Raw genomic sequence first — 20,998 nt, 5'->3', positions numbered from 1 at the left:
ACAACCCCACAAGAAATTCCTGTTTTACAGACTAAGAAGTGGAGAGTCAGAGAGGTGGGGGGATATGCTCAAGGTCCCATAGGCCAAGAAATAGAGGAGTTAGGAATGGAACCCAAGTCAGCCTGATTCCTAATCCTGTGCTCCATGTGCAAATGGTGCCTGACACACAGTGGGTGTGAAGTGTCAGCTTGACTGGATTGGAAGGTGGGAGCAGAGTCAGAAAGCCCACCTTCTTGGTGCCATAGAGGGTCTCCAGCAGCTTCTCTTGTGCAGACTCAAAGCGGCGATCCAGGCTTGATGTTGTCTTCTGTACCAGGTTCCAGATCAGGTAATTGTTCAGGACACTGGCATTCAGGTAGCCAGAACATATGGTAAAGGCAGGTAACATTTCCACCCCAAACCAGCTCTACCAGCATGCAGACAGCAGGAGTCCCGAGAGGCACATGTGGGAGCTGTCCCATAATCCCTCTCTCTTACCCTGGGACCACACACCTGCCTGTAAAAGTCAGGTTGGAGCTAGGTGTGGAAACAGAGACCACAAGTGGGTCCCCTGAAGCCCCGGCCTAGGGGAAGAGCCTGCACAGAGCCCTGAGCCCCACCCCTGACACCTTGGGCTCCACCCCCCACCTTGGCTCTGTGCGGTTGATGAGCTCTGACACCTGCTGCAAATAATCCATCCCATACACCACCACAGGCTCAGAATCACCCAGCTCCAGCGGTGACAGCAAGAAGGACAAGAACTCCAGCCAGTCCATGGAGGGCGCCAGGGCCTGTGAGCAAAAAAATCTCAAGCGTCCCTGCCCCCTTGGCTTTCAGCAGACCACTCCGCCATTGATACAGTGGAGCTGGGAGCCCTTTCCATTGTCATAGCAACAGCTACTAGCTGCTTGGAGGCCCCTTCCTATAATAAACCCATTTTCCTGCCTAAGTGCTCTTCAATCAGGAAACCCAATCACATATCATACAAGGAAAACCATCATGTGTGATATTTAGTTGGGCTGCAGATATTCAAATATCTTTCAGACAGTTAACAAACTCTCCAGATACCACCCAGGTTCCCTACATACCTGGCTCTCCTCCAGAACCCCCCCTTACCCAACTTTTCCATAATCCAACGACTAAGAGGCTGATGCCTGGCACAGTAAGGGCCCTCCAGGAGATGCTTCCATTTCTCTTCTGATTGTTTTGTGGACATCTTGTACAAGTTGTCATAGATTTTTAACATAATCCCTCTATGCATCCCCAGACAATACAAAAGGGACCAAGGGATGGCCCAGTGGGGGTGCCCTAAAATGGACACCACTTTTCCTTCCAGGATAGCAACAGTTCAGCTGGGAAGCTCAGAGAAAGCAAGGAAATGAGGAGAGGCTTGGCTGCCTCAGACAGATGGCATGAAGGGAAGCTGGGTGGCCTGTGCCAGGGCTGGCCCCCGCCAGCTGTCTCTGTTCCCTGCCTGCCCCACCTGCAGCTCTGCGATGCTCATCTTGTGGTAGATCCTCTCCTCATCCCGCCGCTGGTCCTGGGGCACCGTGATGTTGGCCAGTTGTATCTCCAGCTCCAGCACCTGCTGCATCTGCTCCCGCGTGGAGGCTGGATGTCCTCCCAGCAGTATTCCCAGCTCCTCCATGTAGTCCAGGTAGGCGGTAAGCACCTGTCAAGGCCCCAAGTCATCCTCAGAGCCCAGCAACAAGTCCTGCCCAAGGCTAAGATGACTATTCTGGCTGCTACCCCTGCTCACCATCTCTTCTGCAGACCCTCCTCACTGTCTCGTCTGCAGACCCTCCTCGTAGAAGCTTTCCTGGATGACCCTTATCATTTCTGTCATACTGCTTATCACCATCTGCTAGGATCTTTTTTTATTTATTTGTGCAATTGTTCATCATCTGTTTCCCCAAGGAGAAGGTAAGTTCCAGGAGAGCACTGCTCCAAGTTACAGCGGCTTATTCACCACTGTATCCCAAGCGTCTGGAATAGGGCCTAGCACAGAATAGGAGCCCTGTAAATATTTGTCCAGTGGATGGATCCGCTTCCCATACTGCTCTGCCTTCTCATTTCCTAAAGCCCTTCTACTTTTCCCAGCCCATCAGTGACCATGTGCCTTCACTTAACAGCTGAGTGGACCCCAGTGGGGAATTTGGTCCACAGTGGCTTCAATCTCCTTCTACCTCCCATCCTGCCAGGCCTCAAACTAGCTGCCTTCCCCTCTGGTCTCCAAGGGGGAGAAAAGCACAGAAAAGAAATATTTAGTGACTACATGTATATACATGTATCAAATTCTCTGCTGGCGTTTTACATGTAATATATCTGCCCCCTGACCCCGCGCCCACCATGGCAACTCCATAAAGTATTAGTTCCATTTTACAGATGAAGCTTGGCAAGATTACATGATTTGACTCATACCACAAACTAGCAGATGGCAGAGTTGAAGTGTGGCCCAGGCCTGATGACTCCAGGGCCACAATCCCAGCACTGCCTGGGCTCAGAACAAACCCATGTCGCCTCAGCACCTGCTGGCACTTGAGCTGCATGGGGGCAGGGGCTGTTTGTTCTGTTCTGCACTGTAGTCGCAGGCTCTAGCACAGCATCTGGCACATAGTAGGTGCTCAATAAATATTTGTTGACTGATGGATGAAAACCCATGCACAGACCCTCAGCCCTGCTCAGCACTGACTTCCTGTGGTCCTCATCCCAGGGACCACTCTCACTCTTGCCCTGAAGCCACACCCAGGGCTCCTTTAATTGCCAAAGGCCATCTCCTCTTCCACTTTACTGAGAAGTTTTAGATCCCCTAATATCCATTCTCTGCACTTCAAAATATCTCCTTTTTCCCACCTCCCCTCCTTCTTGCTGCTGCTGTCAGAAGAAGAGGTTTGCATACCAATTCCAGTTATCCCAGCTCCTAAAGTGGATGGTTGGTTCAACCAGTGATCTTGCCCTGACCCCCAACTCACTTACCCCTCTCTCCCTACTTCCTTACTTTCAGCTTAAGACTTGCCTTTTTTTTTTAATGTGGTTTTTTTTTTTTTGGCCGTGACACTCGGCTTGCGGGATCTTAGTTCCCTGACCAGGGATCAAACCCGGGCCCCTGGCACTGGAGGTGTGGAGTGCTAACCACTGGACCGCCAGAGAATTCCCAAGACTTCCTTTGGCACTACAGCTTCCCCTAGATGCTGGCACAGGAGACTTCCTACCCAAGACAACTGGTGACACACTGAGAGCTGAACTGAGGCTTCTCCTGCCCTTTCCTGGGGGTCAGACCATGTGGTTCTCTCCTGAATTCTCAAAATTCCTCCCCTGACTCAGGTGATATCAAAACCACACATCTGTTCATAACACTCTCCACTTTTGAGTTTCCTATTCCATTTCTTTTGGGATAAATGCTAAACTTGACCCATAGTGTTTATGTATAACATGACTCCACCTACCTGTCCAGAAGGACTTGGCCCACTCTCCCCTCCCACTCCCCTCTCTGATCTGTCAACAAGTCACACCCCTTCCCACCTCAGAGCCTTTGCATCAGCTGTTCCCTTTGCCTAGAACCCTCTCCCTTCCCACAGCCTACCCTCACCCTAGGACCAGGCTGGCTCCCTGTTACTGCACTCTCGGAATGCCACGCTCCTCCTCTTACAACAGTCCCAGCAACTGTACACAGGATAACTGCGCTTGGCCATTTCATGCCTTCTCCCCCACTGAGTGGCAGTGTCTTGTTCACCACATGCTAGCGGAGGGTCTGGCTGAGGGATGCTTGGTAAGTGTTTGGGAGCAAATTGGAGAAGGACAAACCCCTCCTCCTGGTTGTCCTTCCCCACAGAAGTCTCTCTTTCTCCCGCTGCCCTTGAAATACAAGGATCTCCTCCTCCTTCTTTTTTTTAAAAAAAAAATTTATTTATTTATTTGGTTGCACTGGGTCTTACTTGCGGCACGCGGGCTCCTTAGTTGTGGCATGCAAACTCTTAGGTGCGGCATGCATGTGGGATCCAGTTCCCGGACCAGGGATCAAACCCGGGCCCCCTGCATTGGGAGCACAGTCTTATCCACTGCGCCACCAGGGAAGTCCCAAGGATCTCCTTCTTTTCCTTCTCTAGTCTTACCCTTTCTCTCACTTCTCCTAAGCCTTTGTCTAGGCTTTTAAGGAGATGCCCCTCAAGCCTTCGGCTCCCTCCAGGCCCGTGCTCTCTCCAGGACCCCACCCAGCTTTCACAGCTGTCTGCTGACCTCTGTACAGAGATGATACCCAGGTCCCTCACACTCACACGTCTGAAATGAGCAGCTCCCACTCCCTAAGGGTCTGCCACATGCAGAAGCATAAACTTGCATCCTCCTCCTGCCTCCAAGCACTATATGAGGTAGATGCTGTGATCCCCATTTTTCAGATGAAGAAACAGCCTCAGACAGCTTAATCAACTTGCACCAAGCTACCAAGCTGGGATTAAAATCAAGGTCTGACTTCAAAGTCTGCCTTGTTCCTGTGATATCACCACCTCCCCAATGTGCTTGAAGCTGGTTCTCCCTGTAGGGACCCCAAATTCTCTAAGGACCCCTCCATTCCACCATCATTCAGGTGCACAACCTCAACTATCTTTACCTGTTCCTCCTTCTACTCATCTCTTCTAACATCCAGGCATCAACAGTTCATGATTTGGACTTGATTATGTCTCTTGCATCCTCCCCTTCCTGACTTTCCTTCTGCCACTTCCCCCATTTGGGTCCTCACAGACTCAGAGCCTGGAGTACTGCAGACATTCTTAATTGATCTCCAGGCTCCCTCTCTTGCATCTACTTTTCACACCCAGCCATACTGCCTTCCCAAACTAGTTCCTACCCACCTTTCCACTCTCTCATCTGCTTTGAGCTCTACACTTTGCCAAACTGGACCCCTTCCTGTGGTCCAAACACGCCTTAGCTATTCCTTCTTCAACACTTTTGTTTAAAATCTGAGCATGCCCTCACCCAGTCCTAGATATTCTACAGGGCCTGGCTCAAATGCAACCTCCTTAGGAAAACTTCTCTGGCTGCCGGGTCTCTCCTGAGTCCCAGAGGCCCTCTTTTGAGCCATGTTCTCAGCTATCTAGGTCTGTGAACCCATCTACACTGAAAGCTTCCTATGACAGTGGCTCTGAAATGTACGTCTCACAGTAGGTGCCTGTAAAATGTTTTCCTGGAAGAGTAAGAGAAAGGAAGGAAGGAAAGAAGGGAAGAGGAAGGGAGAAAGGAAAGGGAAGGGAAAAAAGGAGGGAGGGAAGAATGCAGGGAGGGGAGAATGAAGAGAGAAAGAAGAAGGAATGGTAGTCGGCTCACTAGGTGACAGGATAGGCTCACCTTCGCCACTCTGACCCTGGGCAAAGGGAAAAGTAAACAGGGATCAGCCCAGCTCAGGGGGGTCGGGGTGGATATTCTGAGGATGCTCCTTACTTTCTCATTGGCAGTCCTGTTTAGGTAGTAATCTCGAGAGGGTAGAAAGAGCCCAGACTGGTCCACCTGCAATAGCAAGGTAAAGAGTGAGTCCTCCCCGCCCTGAAATCTGGACTCTTGTGCGGGGGAGCCACCCCAGCCAGCCCATCACAGGGGAGGGGAGTCTGGTCTCAGCAAATAGTCCATAAATCCCTCCCCACCCTTCCCCAGCCTAGTACCTGGATAACATTGCTGTTGGAACTCTTAGAGTCGGCACTGATGTAGACAGTGAAGAAGGGGGTGGCCCTGTAGGTCCCTGCTACTGCCTTCAGCACCTCCATGAAGTTGTCCTGGTCCCAGGGCCCCGTAATGTTCCAACCACCAATCTGAGTAGAGACCATGGTGGCACCTCTGGAACAGGGGCCCCTAAAGCTTTCTGGGGCCACATCCTCTCCCAAGGCCTGTGCTGCTCCCCCACCTGCAGCCCATCCCGGGGGCCTACCTTGTCAATGAGGTCTCGCAGCGGCTGGGCTCCCAGCTCTTCAATGCGCTCCACCTGTAGGCAGGAGAGGTAGAAGCGCTGTGTCTTCCGCTCGGCTTCACTGCTGGAGTTGAAGGTGGTGTTTTCTGTTGAATAGAACACAGGTCCGGGTGGCAACCATGCTAACTGCTAAGAGGGGTCCTGGACCCTTGCTTGATCCCTCTCCTTGCCTCCTCAAGGGGGTGGTCCTCCTAATGTAGACCCAGGAAGACTGTCTGCCACAGCAAAGTGTAGCTTCCTCTCCCCTGTCCAGGGAGACTCTCAAAGATCTCTAAGCACTACAGACTCCCTGGTGCCTACCACACCTCAGCAGTGTTCCAGAGTGCAGAAAGGAGTCCCTTCATTAACCTCAGAGGTCTGCCCCCTCAAACTCATCTCCACCCCTCAGGAGCCCCCTGCTCTCTGCATCCCCTATGCCAGAAGTGGTGGCAGTCATCCACTTATTCATTCATTCATGGACATTTCTTGAGTACCTACTAAGTGCCGAGCCCTGTGCTGGGAATGAGGCATGTACTTGGCTCAGTGCCTCCCGGACAGGCCCATTTACCAAGCAGGTGCTTCAGTATGGCCTGGTTCTGGTCCCAGAGGCTGTTGAAGGTGTTCCAGCGAGAACGCCCATCAGGCAGAGGGTTTCTCCGAATCCAGCCTCCGCAGGAGAACTGGTAAAAGTCCTCACAGGGGCTCACCCCACGGTCCAGGGACTCCAGGATTTTTCCGGCCACTCGAATGCAGGCCTCTGTGAGGCAAGTGCTGTGGGATGGGTCTGTGGCAGGGGACATGGGGGGTAGTGGGGTGGGGGACTGTCAGTCAGTCTAGGAGAGGCAAATGCTTTGGGAGGGGCCGTGACAGCAGGAAGGTTGGGAGGAGGGAGAACAGCTGGGGGAAGGCTGGCCCCACCCAGGGAGAACCTTAGCAGCCCCTTCTGCCTCCAGAGCCCGCAAGCTAAGAGGGCTGATGACAGGAGTGGGCCCACCTACCTCTGTGGTACTGGACCCACAGGGCCACCAAGCAACCCAGAAGCAGTGCAGCCAGCAGTAGAGAGACACCAGCCAAGACCAGCTCCAGCTGGGTGTGCGAGCCCAAGAGGTGTCTTGTCCTCTTCCGGAATCCCACCTGGGGAACAGAGGGGGACCTGGAGCTAGCAAGCTGCAGGTGGGCGACCCAATCACAGAAGTCCTCCCAGAGGGTGAAGGCACAGGCAGTTTCCAGAGCCATGAAGCAAAGACGCTAACAGGGTTAACTTGGGGCACAGGGGCAATGAAGCAAGCTGAGTTGATCCCTCAGCCTGTTTTGTGCAACGTCATGACTTCGAATCGCCTCACCATAGTCCTAGCGCAGAGGCCAGAGATGGAGCGGAGGTGGGGGCAGGTGACCCTCCAGGGCAACCCAGAGCTCCCGGGTGTGCCGGCCGTCATGCCAGGGCGGGGGCCTGGTGAGACAGGGATGACCCCCTTGCCCACCTCCACGGCGTCCGGGGAGGCCCCGCCCTCTACGGGGGTCTCGGGTGCGTCTTCATCCCGCAGCGTGGCGCGTTTGTACTCCACCATCTGCCAGACAGTCGGGGCGCCAACCCAGGTCAGGCAGAGAGAGCTGCGCGCCCACGGCCCTGCCCCGGCGCCCCTCGCCCGGCCTGGCCCCTCCTGCATGAAGTGCGGGCTCCTTCCCTCCGGCCCCCCGGGCTCTCCGGCCTGGGTCCCTCCGACCCCGCCCGTCAAGTTCACAGCCCCTTCTCCGCGAGCCGGCGCCCCTTCCCGACGCCGCCTGCCCCTCTGCCTCCCCCCCAACCCCGGTCCTTTCCCCCGGGGCCCCCACTCACGTTACCGCCGCCGCCCATCTCCTGCAGCGCGACGCTCATGGTGGAGTCGGGGCCGGCGGCACCTTAGGGCTCCCGGCGGCTGGCCCTCGCCCGGGCCGTGGCCTCGGCCCCCGGCCCGGCCGCGCCACCGCCCTTCATCGCAGCAGTCGCCGTAGCCTCTTGCTCCGCTGCCGCCGCCGCCCCCGCCTGCCTGCGCCCCCCTCCCGCCGCGGCGCCGCGCCAGGGGTGGGGGAGACGTGGGGGAGGGGGAGGAGCGCGCCTGCCGCGCCCCGCCGTCCGCCCGGCGCCCGGTCCTCGCTCCGGGTGCCCGCGGCCAGCCACGCAGAGCTGCACCCAGCCTGCCGCCCCAGCCGGAGCGAGCCGCCCTGCAGAAACGCCGGAGACTCCCTCTCAGCTTCGTGGTCAGCACCCATCCCAGCAACACCCTCTTGCAAGCCTCCCGTCATTTACATTCCTTTGACCCAGGCCCAAACCCTGCTGATATTTTTTGGCCCAACTCCCCAGATTGCAGGCCCTCCCCGTTCCCTTTAAACACCTTTGAGAAATTATGCTCTCATGGAGAACGTCTTCCCTCAGCTGTCCGCACTGCCCCTCTTCAGCCAGCACATACAGAGCAGCAGAGGAGGTGACCCACATTCAGGACGTCAGCACGATATCTATACAGGGAGCACATAGACCCAAAGTACACAGGCAGGCACTCAGCCCGACACACGGTCCACACACACACACACTCACCACTCACAGAATGCACACACTGCATATTCACACAACATGTATACACGCACCAGGCACCCAGAGCCAACATATGTTCTATACTGAGGTCCTGGACACACACAACACACATACAACACACACAAAGTGCTCGGACATCATGTTACACACAGCCCACACTCTGAGTCCACCCTTACATGTTGCTTCAAGACTGCACTTTTACTCTCCAAGATAATTGTTGTCATCAGATCATCTCACAAAAGAAGGGTTACAGATGGTAACAAATCGGCAGGGAAAAAAACAGCTATGCACAGATATTTAAAGGAAAGACGAGCTAACACTTCTAACTTGAGGAAAGCAAATCACTTTATTTGGGAGGTTTACAAGAAAAAAAAAAAAAAAAAACCCACACACCAAGCAATATTTAACTGAAAAGCAATAGTGTGGCATCTATGCATCTGCCATCTGCCTTCCATATTGTCATTCCTTAATCAAGCCTGGTGGTGTTGCAGTCTGCTTCACTGAAGAGTGCCTAATTTTTTGTTTTGTTGTTTTTTTACCTCAAATTTTTAAAAAGTGCCTCATCCTCATCCCGCCTCTCTTTTGCAAAAGAGTATATGGATTTGACCTGAGAAGGCTTGGAATGGTAGCAAATCCACCACCCATTTCTTGACTCTCACCTCAGTTCTCAAACCTCTTGCTGTGAGCAGTTCTAACGTGGAATGCTCTTGTGGCTGAGAGAGGGTAGGTGATGAATGGATCAGGCTGAGAAATGTTGGATTGCTGTCTTTTGGCATTTTCCACCCCAAAATTGCATGTTCTCAAACAAGGGACAGTACAGTGTCATAGTTAGGATGAAAGATTCTGGATTCAGACTCAATTTCCTCTCTTGTAAAATGGAAATAAGAATAGTACCTATTTCAAAGGATGGTTGTGAGAATTAAATGAAACAATACTTGTAAAATGCTTAGGACAATGTGTGGCACGTAATGAGTATTCTAGCTGCTATTATTATTGTTGTTGTTATTATTATTAAAATCCTATAGGTAGAAATGAGAATTGCACGGCTGGAGGAAGCCTGTTCTGTTTCCCAGATGGTAGAGTAGGCACATGGGTTCTAGGTTAGTCAGGGGTTCCCTGAGCAAGGAACTTTCACATCCAGCCACACTGTGGTCTGCAGCAGCACGACCTTGGGATATCCACATAGGACAAGTCTCTGGAGTTGTTCATGTTCAGTCTCATGACAGTGTGGCATCACATCACTCACCTCTTTCCCCTCTCCCCCAAGCCTGGATGAAGCGAAACATGGCAGCAGGGTCAGTCCTGTCACATGGAAGATTCCACCATGACATGGCCATGTGAGTATAAGCAAAGCCACTTTGTAAGGACTTTCTGGCAACAGGTTCATTAGAATAATCCCATGGCTGCTGCAATGACGTGCTGTAAGTAGCCAGCTTATACAGCACTGTACCATGGCCAGCCACTGCTCTAGGTGCTTTACTTCGATGTACTCATTTATCCTCGTGGCACTTATGAAGCCATTTTACAGATGAGGAAAGTGAGGCATAGAGAGGCTGAGTCACACAGCTAGTAAGCAGTAGAGCTGGAATTCAAACCCAGGCAATCTGACAGCCCTCTGAAGAGCAGGTTGGCAATATGAATCAAAAGGAGGATATACTTCCTCCCAGCATTAGTTGCTAGTCTTCTGCCACATCTCTGGAAGAGTAAGGGGAAGCACATAGTTTTCAAGCCAGACAGACCTGGACTCAAATCTGGGCTCAACTCTTTACTTTTTTCATCTATATTAATTTATTTGAAAGATCTGACCTTTCACTTTTCTTCATCTGTAAGGTGGGAACAATCATCCCTATCTCAGAGTATTGTTGTGAGAATTAAATGCAAACACATAAGAAAGAGGTTGGTACCTGCTTTTACAGTGTTCCCAGTTTTACTAGGTTTGGCCTAAATGGACATTTACTTTCCATGCCTCTTTGATGACCCAAATCATTTATTAGGTTCACAGCTATTCCTGAATGCATGTTAAGTACCCTATGTATAAAAAGGCTTGGAGGTTGCTCTATTCTTTTTTTTTCTTTTGGCTGTGCTGGGTCTTTATTGCGGTGGCACTTGGGCTTAGTTGCCCCGAGGCATGTAGGATCTTAATTCCCCCGACCAGGGATCAAACCCATGTCCCCTGCATTGGAAGGCAGATTCTTAACCATTGGACCACCAGGAAAGTCCCTGCTGTATTCTATATTTCTATTTTTTTTCCTCTGTGTTTATAACCTTTGACTCTGTTTTATTCTCTCACTATTATTTTCTCTCTCTTTTCTGCTCTTCTTTTCCTATAAGAGTAAGCTTTGGGGGTCTATTTTTCTCTAAATTGACTGTGAATTGAGAGGGAATGGAAAATGTTTATGTGTTAACTTACAAGAACAGTATAGTCATGAAGATAACAACACACATTAATGTCCAGTGTTGACAAAGATGGGGAATGTGGGCACTGTCATATACTGCTGGTGGCTTAAAAACTGATACAGTGGGGCTTCCCTGGTGGCGCAGTGGTTGAGAATCTGCCTGCTGATGCAGGGGACACGGGTTCGAGCCCTGGTTGGGAGGATCCCGCATGCCGCGGAGCGACTGGGCCCCTGAGCCACGGCTGCTGGGCCTGCGCGTCTGGAGCCTGTGCTCCACAGCAGGAGAGGCCGCGGCGGTGAGGGGCCCGCACACCGCGATGAGGAGTGGCCCCCACTTGCCGCAACTGGAGAAAGCCCTTGCACAGAAATGAAGACCCAACACAGCCATAAATAAATAAATTTAAAAATAAAAAACAAAAAACAAAAAAAACCTGATACAGTCTTTTTAGCAATAAAAGGTATGTGTACATATTTTCTGACCCAGAAAGTTGAATTCTAGGAAATTGTTCTAGGAAATAATCATTATCTACAGCATGCTTGTATCAATTAGCTTTGGCTGTATAACAAACCTCCCCAAACTTCATGGATTAAAATAGCAAACATTTATTACTTTTCATGTTCAGTAGATTGATTGGGTGGTTCTTCAGGTCTGGGTTAGCTCACCAGGAGCTGAATGGTGTAGCTGAATGACCTCATTTACATGCTTGGGCCTCAGCTGGGATGGCTGGGCCCAGTCTCTATGTGGTCTCTCCTTCCCCAGGAGGCTAGCCCAGGCTTCTTCATATGGTGGTCTCAGGATTCCCAGCAACAAAAAACAGGGCAAGCCCTAGTACATAAACACTTTTCAAGCCTCTGCTTGCATCACATTTTCTAATGTCCCTACTGAGCAAAGCAAATCAGGTGGTCAAGCCCAGATTCAATAATGGAGAAATAGATTCTACTTTTTTTTAAAATATTTATTTATTTGGCTTGCAGGGTCTTAGTTGCGGCACGTGGGATCTTCATTGTGGCATGAGGAATCTAGTTCCCTGACCAGGGATCGAACCCGGGCCCCCTACGTTGGGAGTGAGGAGTCTTAACCACTGGACCACCAGGGAAGTCCCAGATTCTACTTCTTGATTGGAAATGCTATTAAATATTTGGGCCATTTTTCTCCTACAACAAATGTTCATCTCAGCACTGTCTATAATAACAAAAAAAAATGGGAGGGGATTCAATGTCTGAGAGTAGAGGGCTTGTTAAATAAATCAAACATCCATACAATGGGATATAATGCAACATTTACAAATGATAGAAAAGAAGAGTTAATACTATCGGGAAATGTTCTCCATATAGAGTTAAGTGGAAGAGAAGAAGAATTACAAAATCTCATTTTATTGAAGCAAAAAAGTAAAAAAGCATAGGTTAAAAAAAAGAGATTGGAAGGACATGCAACAAAATGTGAATCTGAATATATCTAATGATGAGGTTACTTTTAACTTCTTCTTTATGCTTTTCTGTATGATAGCTAACAATTCTATTGTCTAGCACTTACCTAAGCACTTTATGTATGTTAACTTATTTAATCCTCACAATGACCCAATGAAATAGAGTCTACGAATATCACTGTCCAGATGAGGAACTTACAACACAGGGAAGCTTAATAACATACCTAAAAGTCACACATCAGGGAGAAGGCAGATCCTTGATTTGAATCTAAACTCCATGCTGTTAACTACTAATCTCCTTTCTAAGTCAACTGATTTGTCTAGGGTCAGAGTGTGATGTTTGACAAATGGACTATATCATCGGTTTTAAATCTTTTTTTTTTTTAAAATCACTAAAACCTTTTTATTGCAAATGTAATATACTCCAGAGGTATATAGAATAAAAGATGAACTTCATTCTGCCAGGATCCCAGTACCATCCTCAGAGATAAACATTATTAGCAGTTGGGTATGTATCCTTCCTGCTCTTTCTTTTATATGCATTTATATACCTAAATACACTGTTGTGTGTGTGTAAGTGTGCATACGTATGTATACACACATATGAAATCATACTCTACACTTGTTATTTGGTGATATTTTGGCAGGCCTTGGAGATCTTACTATGTCAGTCCACACAGATGTGCTTCATTCTTTTTTGTGATTTATCAGCCTCTGCTAAATAGAAGAGTCCAGAAATACCCTCATGGTGTAGGCTTCCCTTGAGTGGACAGGGTGGGAGCAAAGGGTCCGGGGAGAGCTTAAGGAAGGAGAAACATGATCACGAGAGATGCGAAAAGATGACCCCCAAATACTTGTAACTGATTGTATTTGTTTCCTAGGACTGCTGTAACAAAGTACCATGAACTGGGTGGCTTGAAACAGAAACTTATAATGAATTCCCTGGCGGTCCAGTGGTTAGGATAATGGGCTTCCACTGCAGGGGGCGTGGGTTTGATCCCTGGTTGGGGAACTAATGCCTCGTGGTGCAGCCAAAAAAAAAAACAAACAAAAAAAAAAACCCAGAAACTTATTCTCTTACAGTTCCAGAAGTGAGAAGTCCAAAATCTAGGCAGGGCCATGCTCTCTCAGAAGGCCCTAGGGAAGAATCCTTCCTTGCCTCTTCCATCTTCTTGTGGCTCCCAGCAACACTATGTGTTCCTTGGCTCGCAGCCACATCACTCCTATCTCTGCTTCTTCACGAGGCCTTCTCATGTGTGTATATGTCTTGTTCACTTGTCCTCTTCTTACGAAGACACCAGTGATTGAATATAGGGCCCACCCTAATCCAGTATGACCTTAGCTTAATTTGACTAATTAACATCTGCAAAGACCCTGTCTCCAAATAAGGTCTATTCTGAGGTTCCAGGTAGACATGAATTTTAGGGGGGACCCTGTTCAACCCACTACACAGGCCTACAGTTTCCACTTGAATAAAAGTGTCATTAATATTCAATTGTCAAAAGGCATATTATTCTGCTGAGAACGTATGGATTAATCCCACTAGGTTTTGAGGGGCTTTCAAAAGAAATTCAATGCATTTTCACAAAAATCCAAGCAAACTTTACTTCATTTTATCTGTGAAAATGAGTTTTCATCTCATGGGCAGGGATGCAGAACATCAGAATTTAAGTAAAGGAGCATAATTTAAAGAAGTCCCTCCAGGGCTTCCCCGGTGGTGCAGTGGTTAAGAATCTGCCTGCCAATGCAGGGGACACAGGTTCGAGCCCTGCTCCAGGAAGATCCCACATGCTGCGGAGCAACTAAGCCCGTGTTCCACAACTACTGAGCCTGTGCTCTAGAGCCCACGAGCCACACCTACTGAGCCCATGAGCCACACCTACTGAGCCCACGCGCCGCATCTACTGAAGCCCGTGCTCTAGAGCCTGTGCTCCGCAACGAGAAGCCCGCACACCACAACGAAGGGTAGCCCCGGCTTGCCGCAACTAGAGAAAGCCTGCACACAGCAACGAAGACCCAACGCAGCCAAAAATAATAAATAAATAAAAATAAGTAAATTTATAAAAAAAAACTCCCTCCAAATTTTCACAACATAGCTGAAACATATATTACTATATCTTTACAATTATGCACTTATGTCTTTTGCTTTAATCACAATCCAGCATGTACCTTACAGGACTAAGATTATTTAAGAAGGATCTCCAAGTTAAATTGTTGTTCCTTCAGTCTCCCTCATTCTGAGGGGAGAAACGAGAAATGTTTCAGTTCCCCACCCAGTGCTCTCATCCTATTCTTGGCAAGAATCTGGATGGCCCCTTTAGCACTTTTGGTAGGGGCAGCTCATTACCTCCTGAGACAAACCACTTCACTTCATGACAAGTTCATCTACAAAACTGTCATTATGTAGGCTCTATCATCTCTAGGCTTCACACTAGAACATCGAGGCTCAGAGAGGTATGCATATTATGCAAATGAATGAGAAAAAGATGGGAAGAATATATACGAAAGGTTTTGTGTGATATTCCATATTTCCCTAAAAGGTTACAAGTACAAATGAACTAATTTTTTTTAAACTAATGTTTTAAAACTAATTTTGGGGCCATCTGTTCAAGGCCACACAGAAAGCGGCAGAGGCTGGATTGGAACCCATTGCTGGACAACCCCCTGCGGGGGTGGAATTTTTCTGGACTCTCTCCTAGTGACCCTGAGCTCCAGCTTCTCCTGTCCTTCCAGGTCTGGAGGCTCCTCTCACTCCAGCTGGGCCTCCACCTCCAGCTTCAGCCCTCATCCCAGAGGCTAGGACACAGTAGAGGAGGGTCTGATAGGGATAGGACTGTGGTCTTGAGTGAGGCCTGTACAGAGGCAACTCTGGCGCTTCCCAACCTCGTCCTGGGGCAGCCACTATGGCATTCGCCTTTGTGTCCCCAGGACTAACACGTGGTGAGGAGTTGCTGGAGGAAGGAGACCCAGCGCCAGGAGCTAAGTGATTTAGAGGGAAGGAGAAAAAGCGCTTCAGGGACGGTGGAGAACTCTCCGCCTCGAGTATGGACTGAACGTCCGGATGATAATTACCCTTATCAGTGCTGTCGTCACTGTCACCGAATGTGAGACGCCCCCCTCCCCCAAGGCCAGAGATTGCGCCAGAGCCCCAGCGCGCTGGCGAGCAGGTGACGAAGCCGCTGACGGCCAGAGGGGGAGGGGGGGAGGGAAGAGGGTGCGTTACAGTCCTGGAGGCGAGAGCTGTTACGCGATGCACCGCACCCAGGGCGGAGGCGTCCTCTATCCCTCCCCCTCTACCTCCGGACACAAACTCGCGCGCGCGACGCGTCCTCAGGAGCTCCGGGCTTCCCCGCGTCACCTGCAGCCAGGGCGCCCCGCGCGACGCCGTCATTCATTCCTCCTACACTGCAAGCGCAGCGCGGGCCTCGGGGGCTGGGAGAACCGCAGGGCGCGGCGGGCGCTTTGAGCCCTTGTTTCGGCGGCTGCAACAGCGCTGGGGGTTGAGGGCTGCCCTGGTGAGCGCGCGTCGGCCCAGTTACCGAGACTCCTCCAAGAAGAGACCAAGACCCCCAGCCCTGTTGCTGGCGCCGAAACTCGGGCTCAAAGCGCCCGCTGCGCCCTGCGGTTCTCCCAGACCCTGAGGCCTCCATGTGTCACTACGGCACATAGAGGCCAAGCATGGAGACAGATACAGAAGAGCAGAGACACTTAAGAGATAGACGTAGACAGAGACCATGACACAAAGAGATATGGGGCACTGAGACAGAGACACAGACACATGGAGATAGACTGACATATAAATAGGCACAGACAGAAACAGAGGACAGTCAGAGAAACACAGGCTCCAGATGAACAGTTTAAGACCCGAAGAGCAACCCTGTACAAGAGCGCGCCAGACCAGTAGAGCAACCCTATACAAGAGCGCGCCAACGGCGGGGGCACCACCTATTGGCCTGAGCCATTCCCGCGTCCTGCGGGTTCCCGCACATCTCCGCCGTATCCGACCGCCCCCCACCCCCGCAGCACTTCCGGTGTCCGCCTCCTGCACCCGTTGGCCGGTACCATTCGCCCAGCCGCCAGTCCCGCCAATGGCAGGACCCTCCCATTTTCGCTCCTTTTCCTCCGCAGAGAGCTGGGCGCGCTCCTGTCCGCACACCACCCCACCCCCGCGGCCGGCCTCCCTCCCTCCCCTGGCCGGTGTCCGCCCCACCTCCACTGCGCCCCGCCCGCCGCGCTCTGCGGCAGTCGGGCGCTCATCGTCATTCCGCTCTCGCCGCCGCCGCCCCCCCGCCCCCCGGCGCACCGCCCCCGCCCGGTCCCCGCCGCCGCTGCCGCCGCCGCCGCCTGCCCAGCGGCCCGGGAGGCGGAGGCGCGGGGGAGGAGGCCCCGCTTGGCTCCGCAGCCCCGGATGCTGCATGACTTCATCTTTCCGCCGGCTCCCCTGCTGAGCTAGGGCCGGTCCGGCAGCTAGCCCGCCGCCCGCGCCCCGCCGCAGTCCCGCGCCCATCCCGCACCCGCCATGTCCGAGATCCTGCCCTACAGTGAGGACAAGATGGGCCGCTTCGGCGCCGACCCCGAGGGCTCTGACCTCTCCTTCAGCTGCCGCCTGCAGGACACCAACTCCTTCTTCGCGGGCAACCAAGCCAAGCGACCCCCCAAGCTGGGCCAGATCGGCCGAGCCAAGAGAGGTACGCGGCCGGGGCCCGGAGTCGTCGCTTGACCCAGAAACCCTCCGCCGGGCACCCCCCGGCTGCAGTTCCCCGCCAAGCGCCAGCAGCTCTTGCCGCAGACCAGCGCAGCCAGCCGCTCGCCGGCCGGGGTTGGAGGGGGGGTCCCTGCTGCAGTGTTGTGTCCCCCTCTTCCCCTCTCCTGGGAGAGCAGTGCCCCGGATTCGATGCTCGGCACCTCTGGAAGTAGAGCCTTGACACCCGGGCGAAGGGGAGGGGCCGACCGGGGCATTTGGGGCTGCCTGAAGTGGGAACATGGGGCGACGGGCCGCTTCTTCGGGATCAAACGCTGAGTCGGTGTATGCTACGGAAGAACCTTCGGGTGGGGAGGGATGTCTGACTGGAGAATGGGCAGGGGGCCGGGGGTTCGCTTGTCCTGGTTGTTTGCATGGGGAAGGGGCTCTGTCGGTGCCAGGATCGGAAGAGGGGTTCTAGCCGCAAGAAGGTTAGGTTGGGGAGAGGGCTGGAAGAGATGGAGATTCGGTTTGAGGAGGGAATTCTGTTGAAGTGAGGGTGGACGAGGGGGATCCCATGAGCAAAAGCTTTCCGATCAGCTCGGATGAAGGAGAGCTCAGGCGGCGGGAGGGTTTGGACTGGAAGGTTGAACGGCTGGAGTCTTTGGAAGAGGGGCGTTCCTCCACAAGGAGAGGAGTGGGGCTGTGGGAGCTGGGGTCAGCAGTGGGTTGAGTCGGCAGGAGAGTTCGGATGGGGAGGTCACTGTAGCACGGAGGTCCGAGGGGCGTCTCTGGGCCACGGGCAGTAGCTGAGCGGGGCGCGAGGACCAGGGGCCCATTCTCGCCGCCGCCCCCCGAGGCCGCGCGGCTGACGCGCTTTCTCCCTGCGCAGTGGTGATCGAGGATGACCGGATAGACGACGTGCTGAAAGGGATGGGGGAGAAGCCGCCGTCCGGAGTGTAGACGCGCCGGCTCAGGCGGCGGGCTCCGGGCCCAGCCCCGCGGCGGCCAGGACCGCGGGCCGGCGATGCGGCTGCCGGCGCCCCCCGCCCCGGCCCAGGCGCCCGCGGGCGGGGGCTGCAGGGCCGCGCCGCTTTCGGGTCATAGTCGCTGCCGCCGCCGCCAGGCACTCCGGAGCTGTCCGCTTCAGCACCACGGCGGCGGCGGTAGCGGCGGCGCGGACCGGCCCGGAGCCCGCCGCCGCGCTCATGCACTTTAGAACCTCGGGCCGCAGCCCCACCCCGCACACCGGAACGGACAGAGACCCGCGGCCCTCAGCCCCGGCCCGTCCCCTCCCGCACGGCTCCCCTGCCCCGCCCCTCTCAGGCAGGTCTGGTCCGCAGACCGACTGCCTGCCGGTGTCGGACCTCGCACGCGGCCAGGGATGTTTGGCTGCATATTTGCATGAGCTTCCCACCCACCTGAGCCCAGCCCTCCAGGCCGCTCCTCACCCTCCACCCCTGTCTGGCGTGACCCCAGCCTCAGCCTCTTTCTAAGGGACTTCCTCAGCACATTTGTATTTTTATATCCGACTCTTTGTTTACTGATTCCCCTCGTGGTTCATGCCCTCCCCCCACGGTCTCGGCCACGCTCTTCTGCGCCTGGCAGATAGGATGGGTGTTGAGGCTGGGATGGGACAAGCCCCCAACATGGTAACCAACCATATGACCAGTCTGCCCATGCCTGACCCCAGGCGGCTCTCTGGCAGACCCCTCCCCTCAAGGTATCACCTTCCAAGGGCCCAGGTCTGATTTTACCTTGGACCCCTGCGTCCTGCCCCTGGGAATCCAAATGGGGGCTGCATTGCATCTTTGGATGACACCTGTAGCCCTAGCCCTGGAGATATTCTCAGCCCTAGGGATGTCCTTTGTAAATGTTCCTCCATCCTCACTGTACCAGGAGTGTGTGAATAAACACAGACCCCCCTGTGTGTGCGTGTGTGTGTGTAGCTGCTGCTTTGGTTTGCTACAGGAGCCAGCCCAAAATGGCTCCAATTCTTTTTGGGGAGGGGAGCAGATACTTGGGAATCTCAGGTGCATGTAACTGACAGAGAAGCGTTGCCAAGTAAACACAGGCAGGTCAGCCTGGCCTGGGAACATCATTACAGCGTGGCCTCCTTGGGTAAATAATACAACCTGAGCAGGATAGGTCACCAGAGTTGGGGCTGGAGCTGGGGTCAGAAGCAATCTAGATTCAAAGTCTGCAGCCTCCTATGAATAAATCCAGGTTGAATGGGGGTCAGTAACAGGCCCCAAGGATGCAAGTCTCCAAGTCGGGCTGGCATGCACAGGGGTTGTGCTGAGATTTGCCCCTGGGGATGAATCACTGACGGTTCAGTATGGTGGGGGAGGAAGTTGGGGAATCCAGGAGAGATCTGAGGAGCCTAAGAAGGAAGTCAGAAACCTGAGATTTGGGATCTAGTTTGACCTAGCCTGTATTTTTTTTCATGTGGGGTTGCTCCCATCAGCTCTGTCTTAGTTAGGCATGAGGCCCCTGGGATGTGGGCACTTTGGACCTGACCTTAAGCCCTGAGTCAGGAATTCCGAATACTTGAGCCTGGGGCAGAGAGGCAGGAGGACCATGCTTCTGGCCTCACAGCTGAATGGCACTGAGGAAGTCCTCATGATCTGAGTCCTGGAGGAAGCAGGGTGGGGTGGGAGGTCTAGGAGGTGAGAGGATCTGGGCCCCAAGGGCCAGCTGGGCCACACTGAGCTCTTTGCCCTTCTGCATGAGGTAGAAATGGAAGTGGAAACCATTGCCATAGGTTGCATGCCTCAAGGACCAGCCATAACGAGCTTGGGCATAGTGTCTTGTCCGAAAGTGGGGGGCAGCAGAGGTCATTGAGATGAACTGGCCCCCAGGGACCAGTACTCGGCTCACCTGAAAGGCAGATAGAGAAGCCATTGGTGAGAAGCCCATCTCCAGGTTCTCAAAGGTCAGTATGGCCCCAGATGCCCTCCCAGTGAAATCTCAGGTACTACCCTCCATCCAGTAGCTCAGGGCTCAGGGCTTTCCATGGCAAAAGAGTGAGGCTTCCTCTCTGCCCCTGGTTGTTCCGTGGGGGTAGGGCTATATTTTAAACAGGTAGGAGCATGGGAGTGATGTCAGGTGCAGGGGGCATTGCCTTCCTGTCAGCTGCTTACCTTCCCTACCTGGAACCTGGCTGCTACCTCATCTCTATGGCAACACAGTATTCAATCCTCAGCCTCTGTGAGCCTGGCCACTCCAGCCCCCTACAATCTTGATCCAGCTTAACACCCCCTTCCTTCAGGCAACCATAGTCCTGAAGGGACCCACTACTTGTTCCAAACCATGCCTCCTTCTGGCTTCTGAGTTCTTCTGGTCTCCTAAAACCTTAACCCCTCATCTCCACCTCTTGATCAGCCGACTTTCCCTTGGTGCTCCCTCACCTCACTCAGCACCTGGTCCACAGTGTGGATACCTTCAGAGGACACGTTCCAGGGATCCTGTTCTCCAGTCAACAGGGCATCCAGCGTGCCCTTCTCGAGCACCACGTCAAAGGAGCCACTGGGGAAGCCCAGTGCCCGCACGTCCATGGTCTCCCAGCGCAGCTTGGGCACGTGGGCATATCGATCCCGCATGGCAGCCACCACTACTGATGAGTAGTCCACACTGGTCACATCAGGGAAGCCCCCAAGGAATAGTTCGTAGCTCAGGGCACTGTTTCCACAGCCTGGGGTGAGAAGGGGTGGGTGACAAAAGGTCTAGGTTAGCTTTGGTTCTCACCTCCCCAATTATCCATCCACTCTTGGCCTGTTTTCTCTCAGCTCAAACCCTCCCGTACTGAGGGAGAAGCAGCATGGTACAAGAGCATGAGCCTTAGAGTCATACAGATCTGGGCACATATCCTGGCTCTATCATTCCTGGCTGTGTGGACTAAAGCAAGTCGTTTACATACTAGGAACTTGGATTTCCTAGTCAGAAAAATGAAGATAACAATACCTAGCCTACATGTAGGATGTGATGTTCTAAATTTAAAAACTAAACAGCTGA

At 52.9% G+C, this 20,998-nt stretch overlaps 2 protein-coding genes across 4 annotated transcripts in view; one reads left to right on the top strand and one right to left on the bottom strand.

Moving 5' to 3' along the window:
* The window catches only part of ECE2 (endothelin converting enzyme 2), a 30,732-nt gene that overhangs the window by 5,879 nt on the left and 3,855 nt on the right, over nucleotides 1-20,998 (bottom strand). Inside the window, exons 1-10 of one of the 3 annotated variants that reach the window (XM_068546339.1) lie at nucleotides 7,749-7,787; nucleotides 7,255-7,479; nucleotides 6,910-7,045; nucleotides 6,480-6,695; nucleotides 5,894-6,018; nucleotides 5,631-5,777; nucleotides 5,413-5,478; nucleotides 1,463-1,651; nucleotides 628-770; nucleotides 230-344 (exon numbers count right to left, since the gene is read on the bottom strand). In XM_068546339.1, coding sequence (XP_068402440.1) covers nucleotides 230-344; nucleotides 628-770; nucleotides 1,463-1,651; nucleotides 5,413-5,478; nucleotides 5,631-5,777; nucleotides 5,894-6,018; nucleotides 6,480-6,695; nucleotides 6,910-7,045; nucleotides 7,255-7,479; nucleotides 7,749-7,787 — 1,401 coding nt within the window. Of the gene's footprint in view, nucleotides 1-229; nucleotides 345-627; nucleotides 771-1,462; nucleotides 1,652-5,412; nucleotides 5,479-5,630; nucleotides 5,778-5,893; nucleotides 6,019-6,479; nucleotides 6,696-6,909; nucleotides 7,046-7,254; nucleotides 7,480-7,748; nucleotides 7,788-19,393; nucleotides 19,865-20,394; nucleotides 20,679-20,998 lie in introns of those variants that run through there. The other 2 variants (XM_068546341.1, XM_068546340.1) reach the window with 2 other exon arrangements.
* Nucleotides 16,823-17,947, top strand: CAMK2N2 (calcium/calmodulin dependent protein kinase II inhibitor 2). The gene is made up of 2 exons (XM_068545443.1): nucleotides 16,823-16,991; nucleotides 17,877-17,947. The coding sequence occupies exons 1-2, from the start codon at nucleotides 16,823-16,825 to the stop codon at nucleotides 17,945-17,947; spliced, it is 240 nt and encodes a 79-aa protein (XP_068401544.1).

This window comes from Eschrichtius robustus, chromosome 6 (assembly GCF_028021215.1).
Source record: "Eschrichtius robustus isolate mEscRob2 chromosome 6, mEscRob2.pri, whole genome shotgun sequence".
NCBI lineage: Eukaryota > Metazoa > Chordata > Mammalia > Artiodactyla > Eschrichtiidae > Eschrichtius > Eschrichtius robustus.
Note: the sequence above shows the minus strand (reverse complement) of the source record. Positions and strands in the feature narration are given on the sequence as shown.

What these genes read in the sequence shown, in the direction of transcription:
- CAMK2N2 (XM_068545443.1), top strand. Translation starts at nt 16,823, where the DNA reads ATGTCCGAGATCCTGCCCTACAGTGAGGACAAGATGGGCCGCTTCGGC. An exon ending in GATCGGCCGAGCCAAGAGAG is followed by an intron (nt 16,992 to 17,876) that starts GTACGCGGCCGG and finishes CTCCCTGCGCAG; the next exon opens with TGGTGATCGAGGATGACCGG.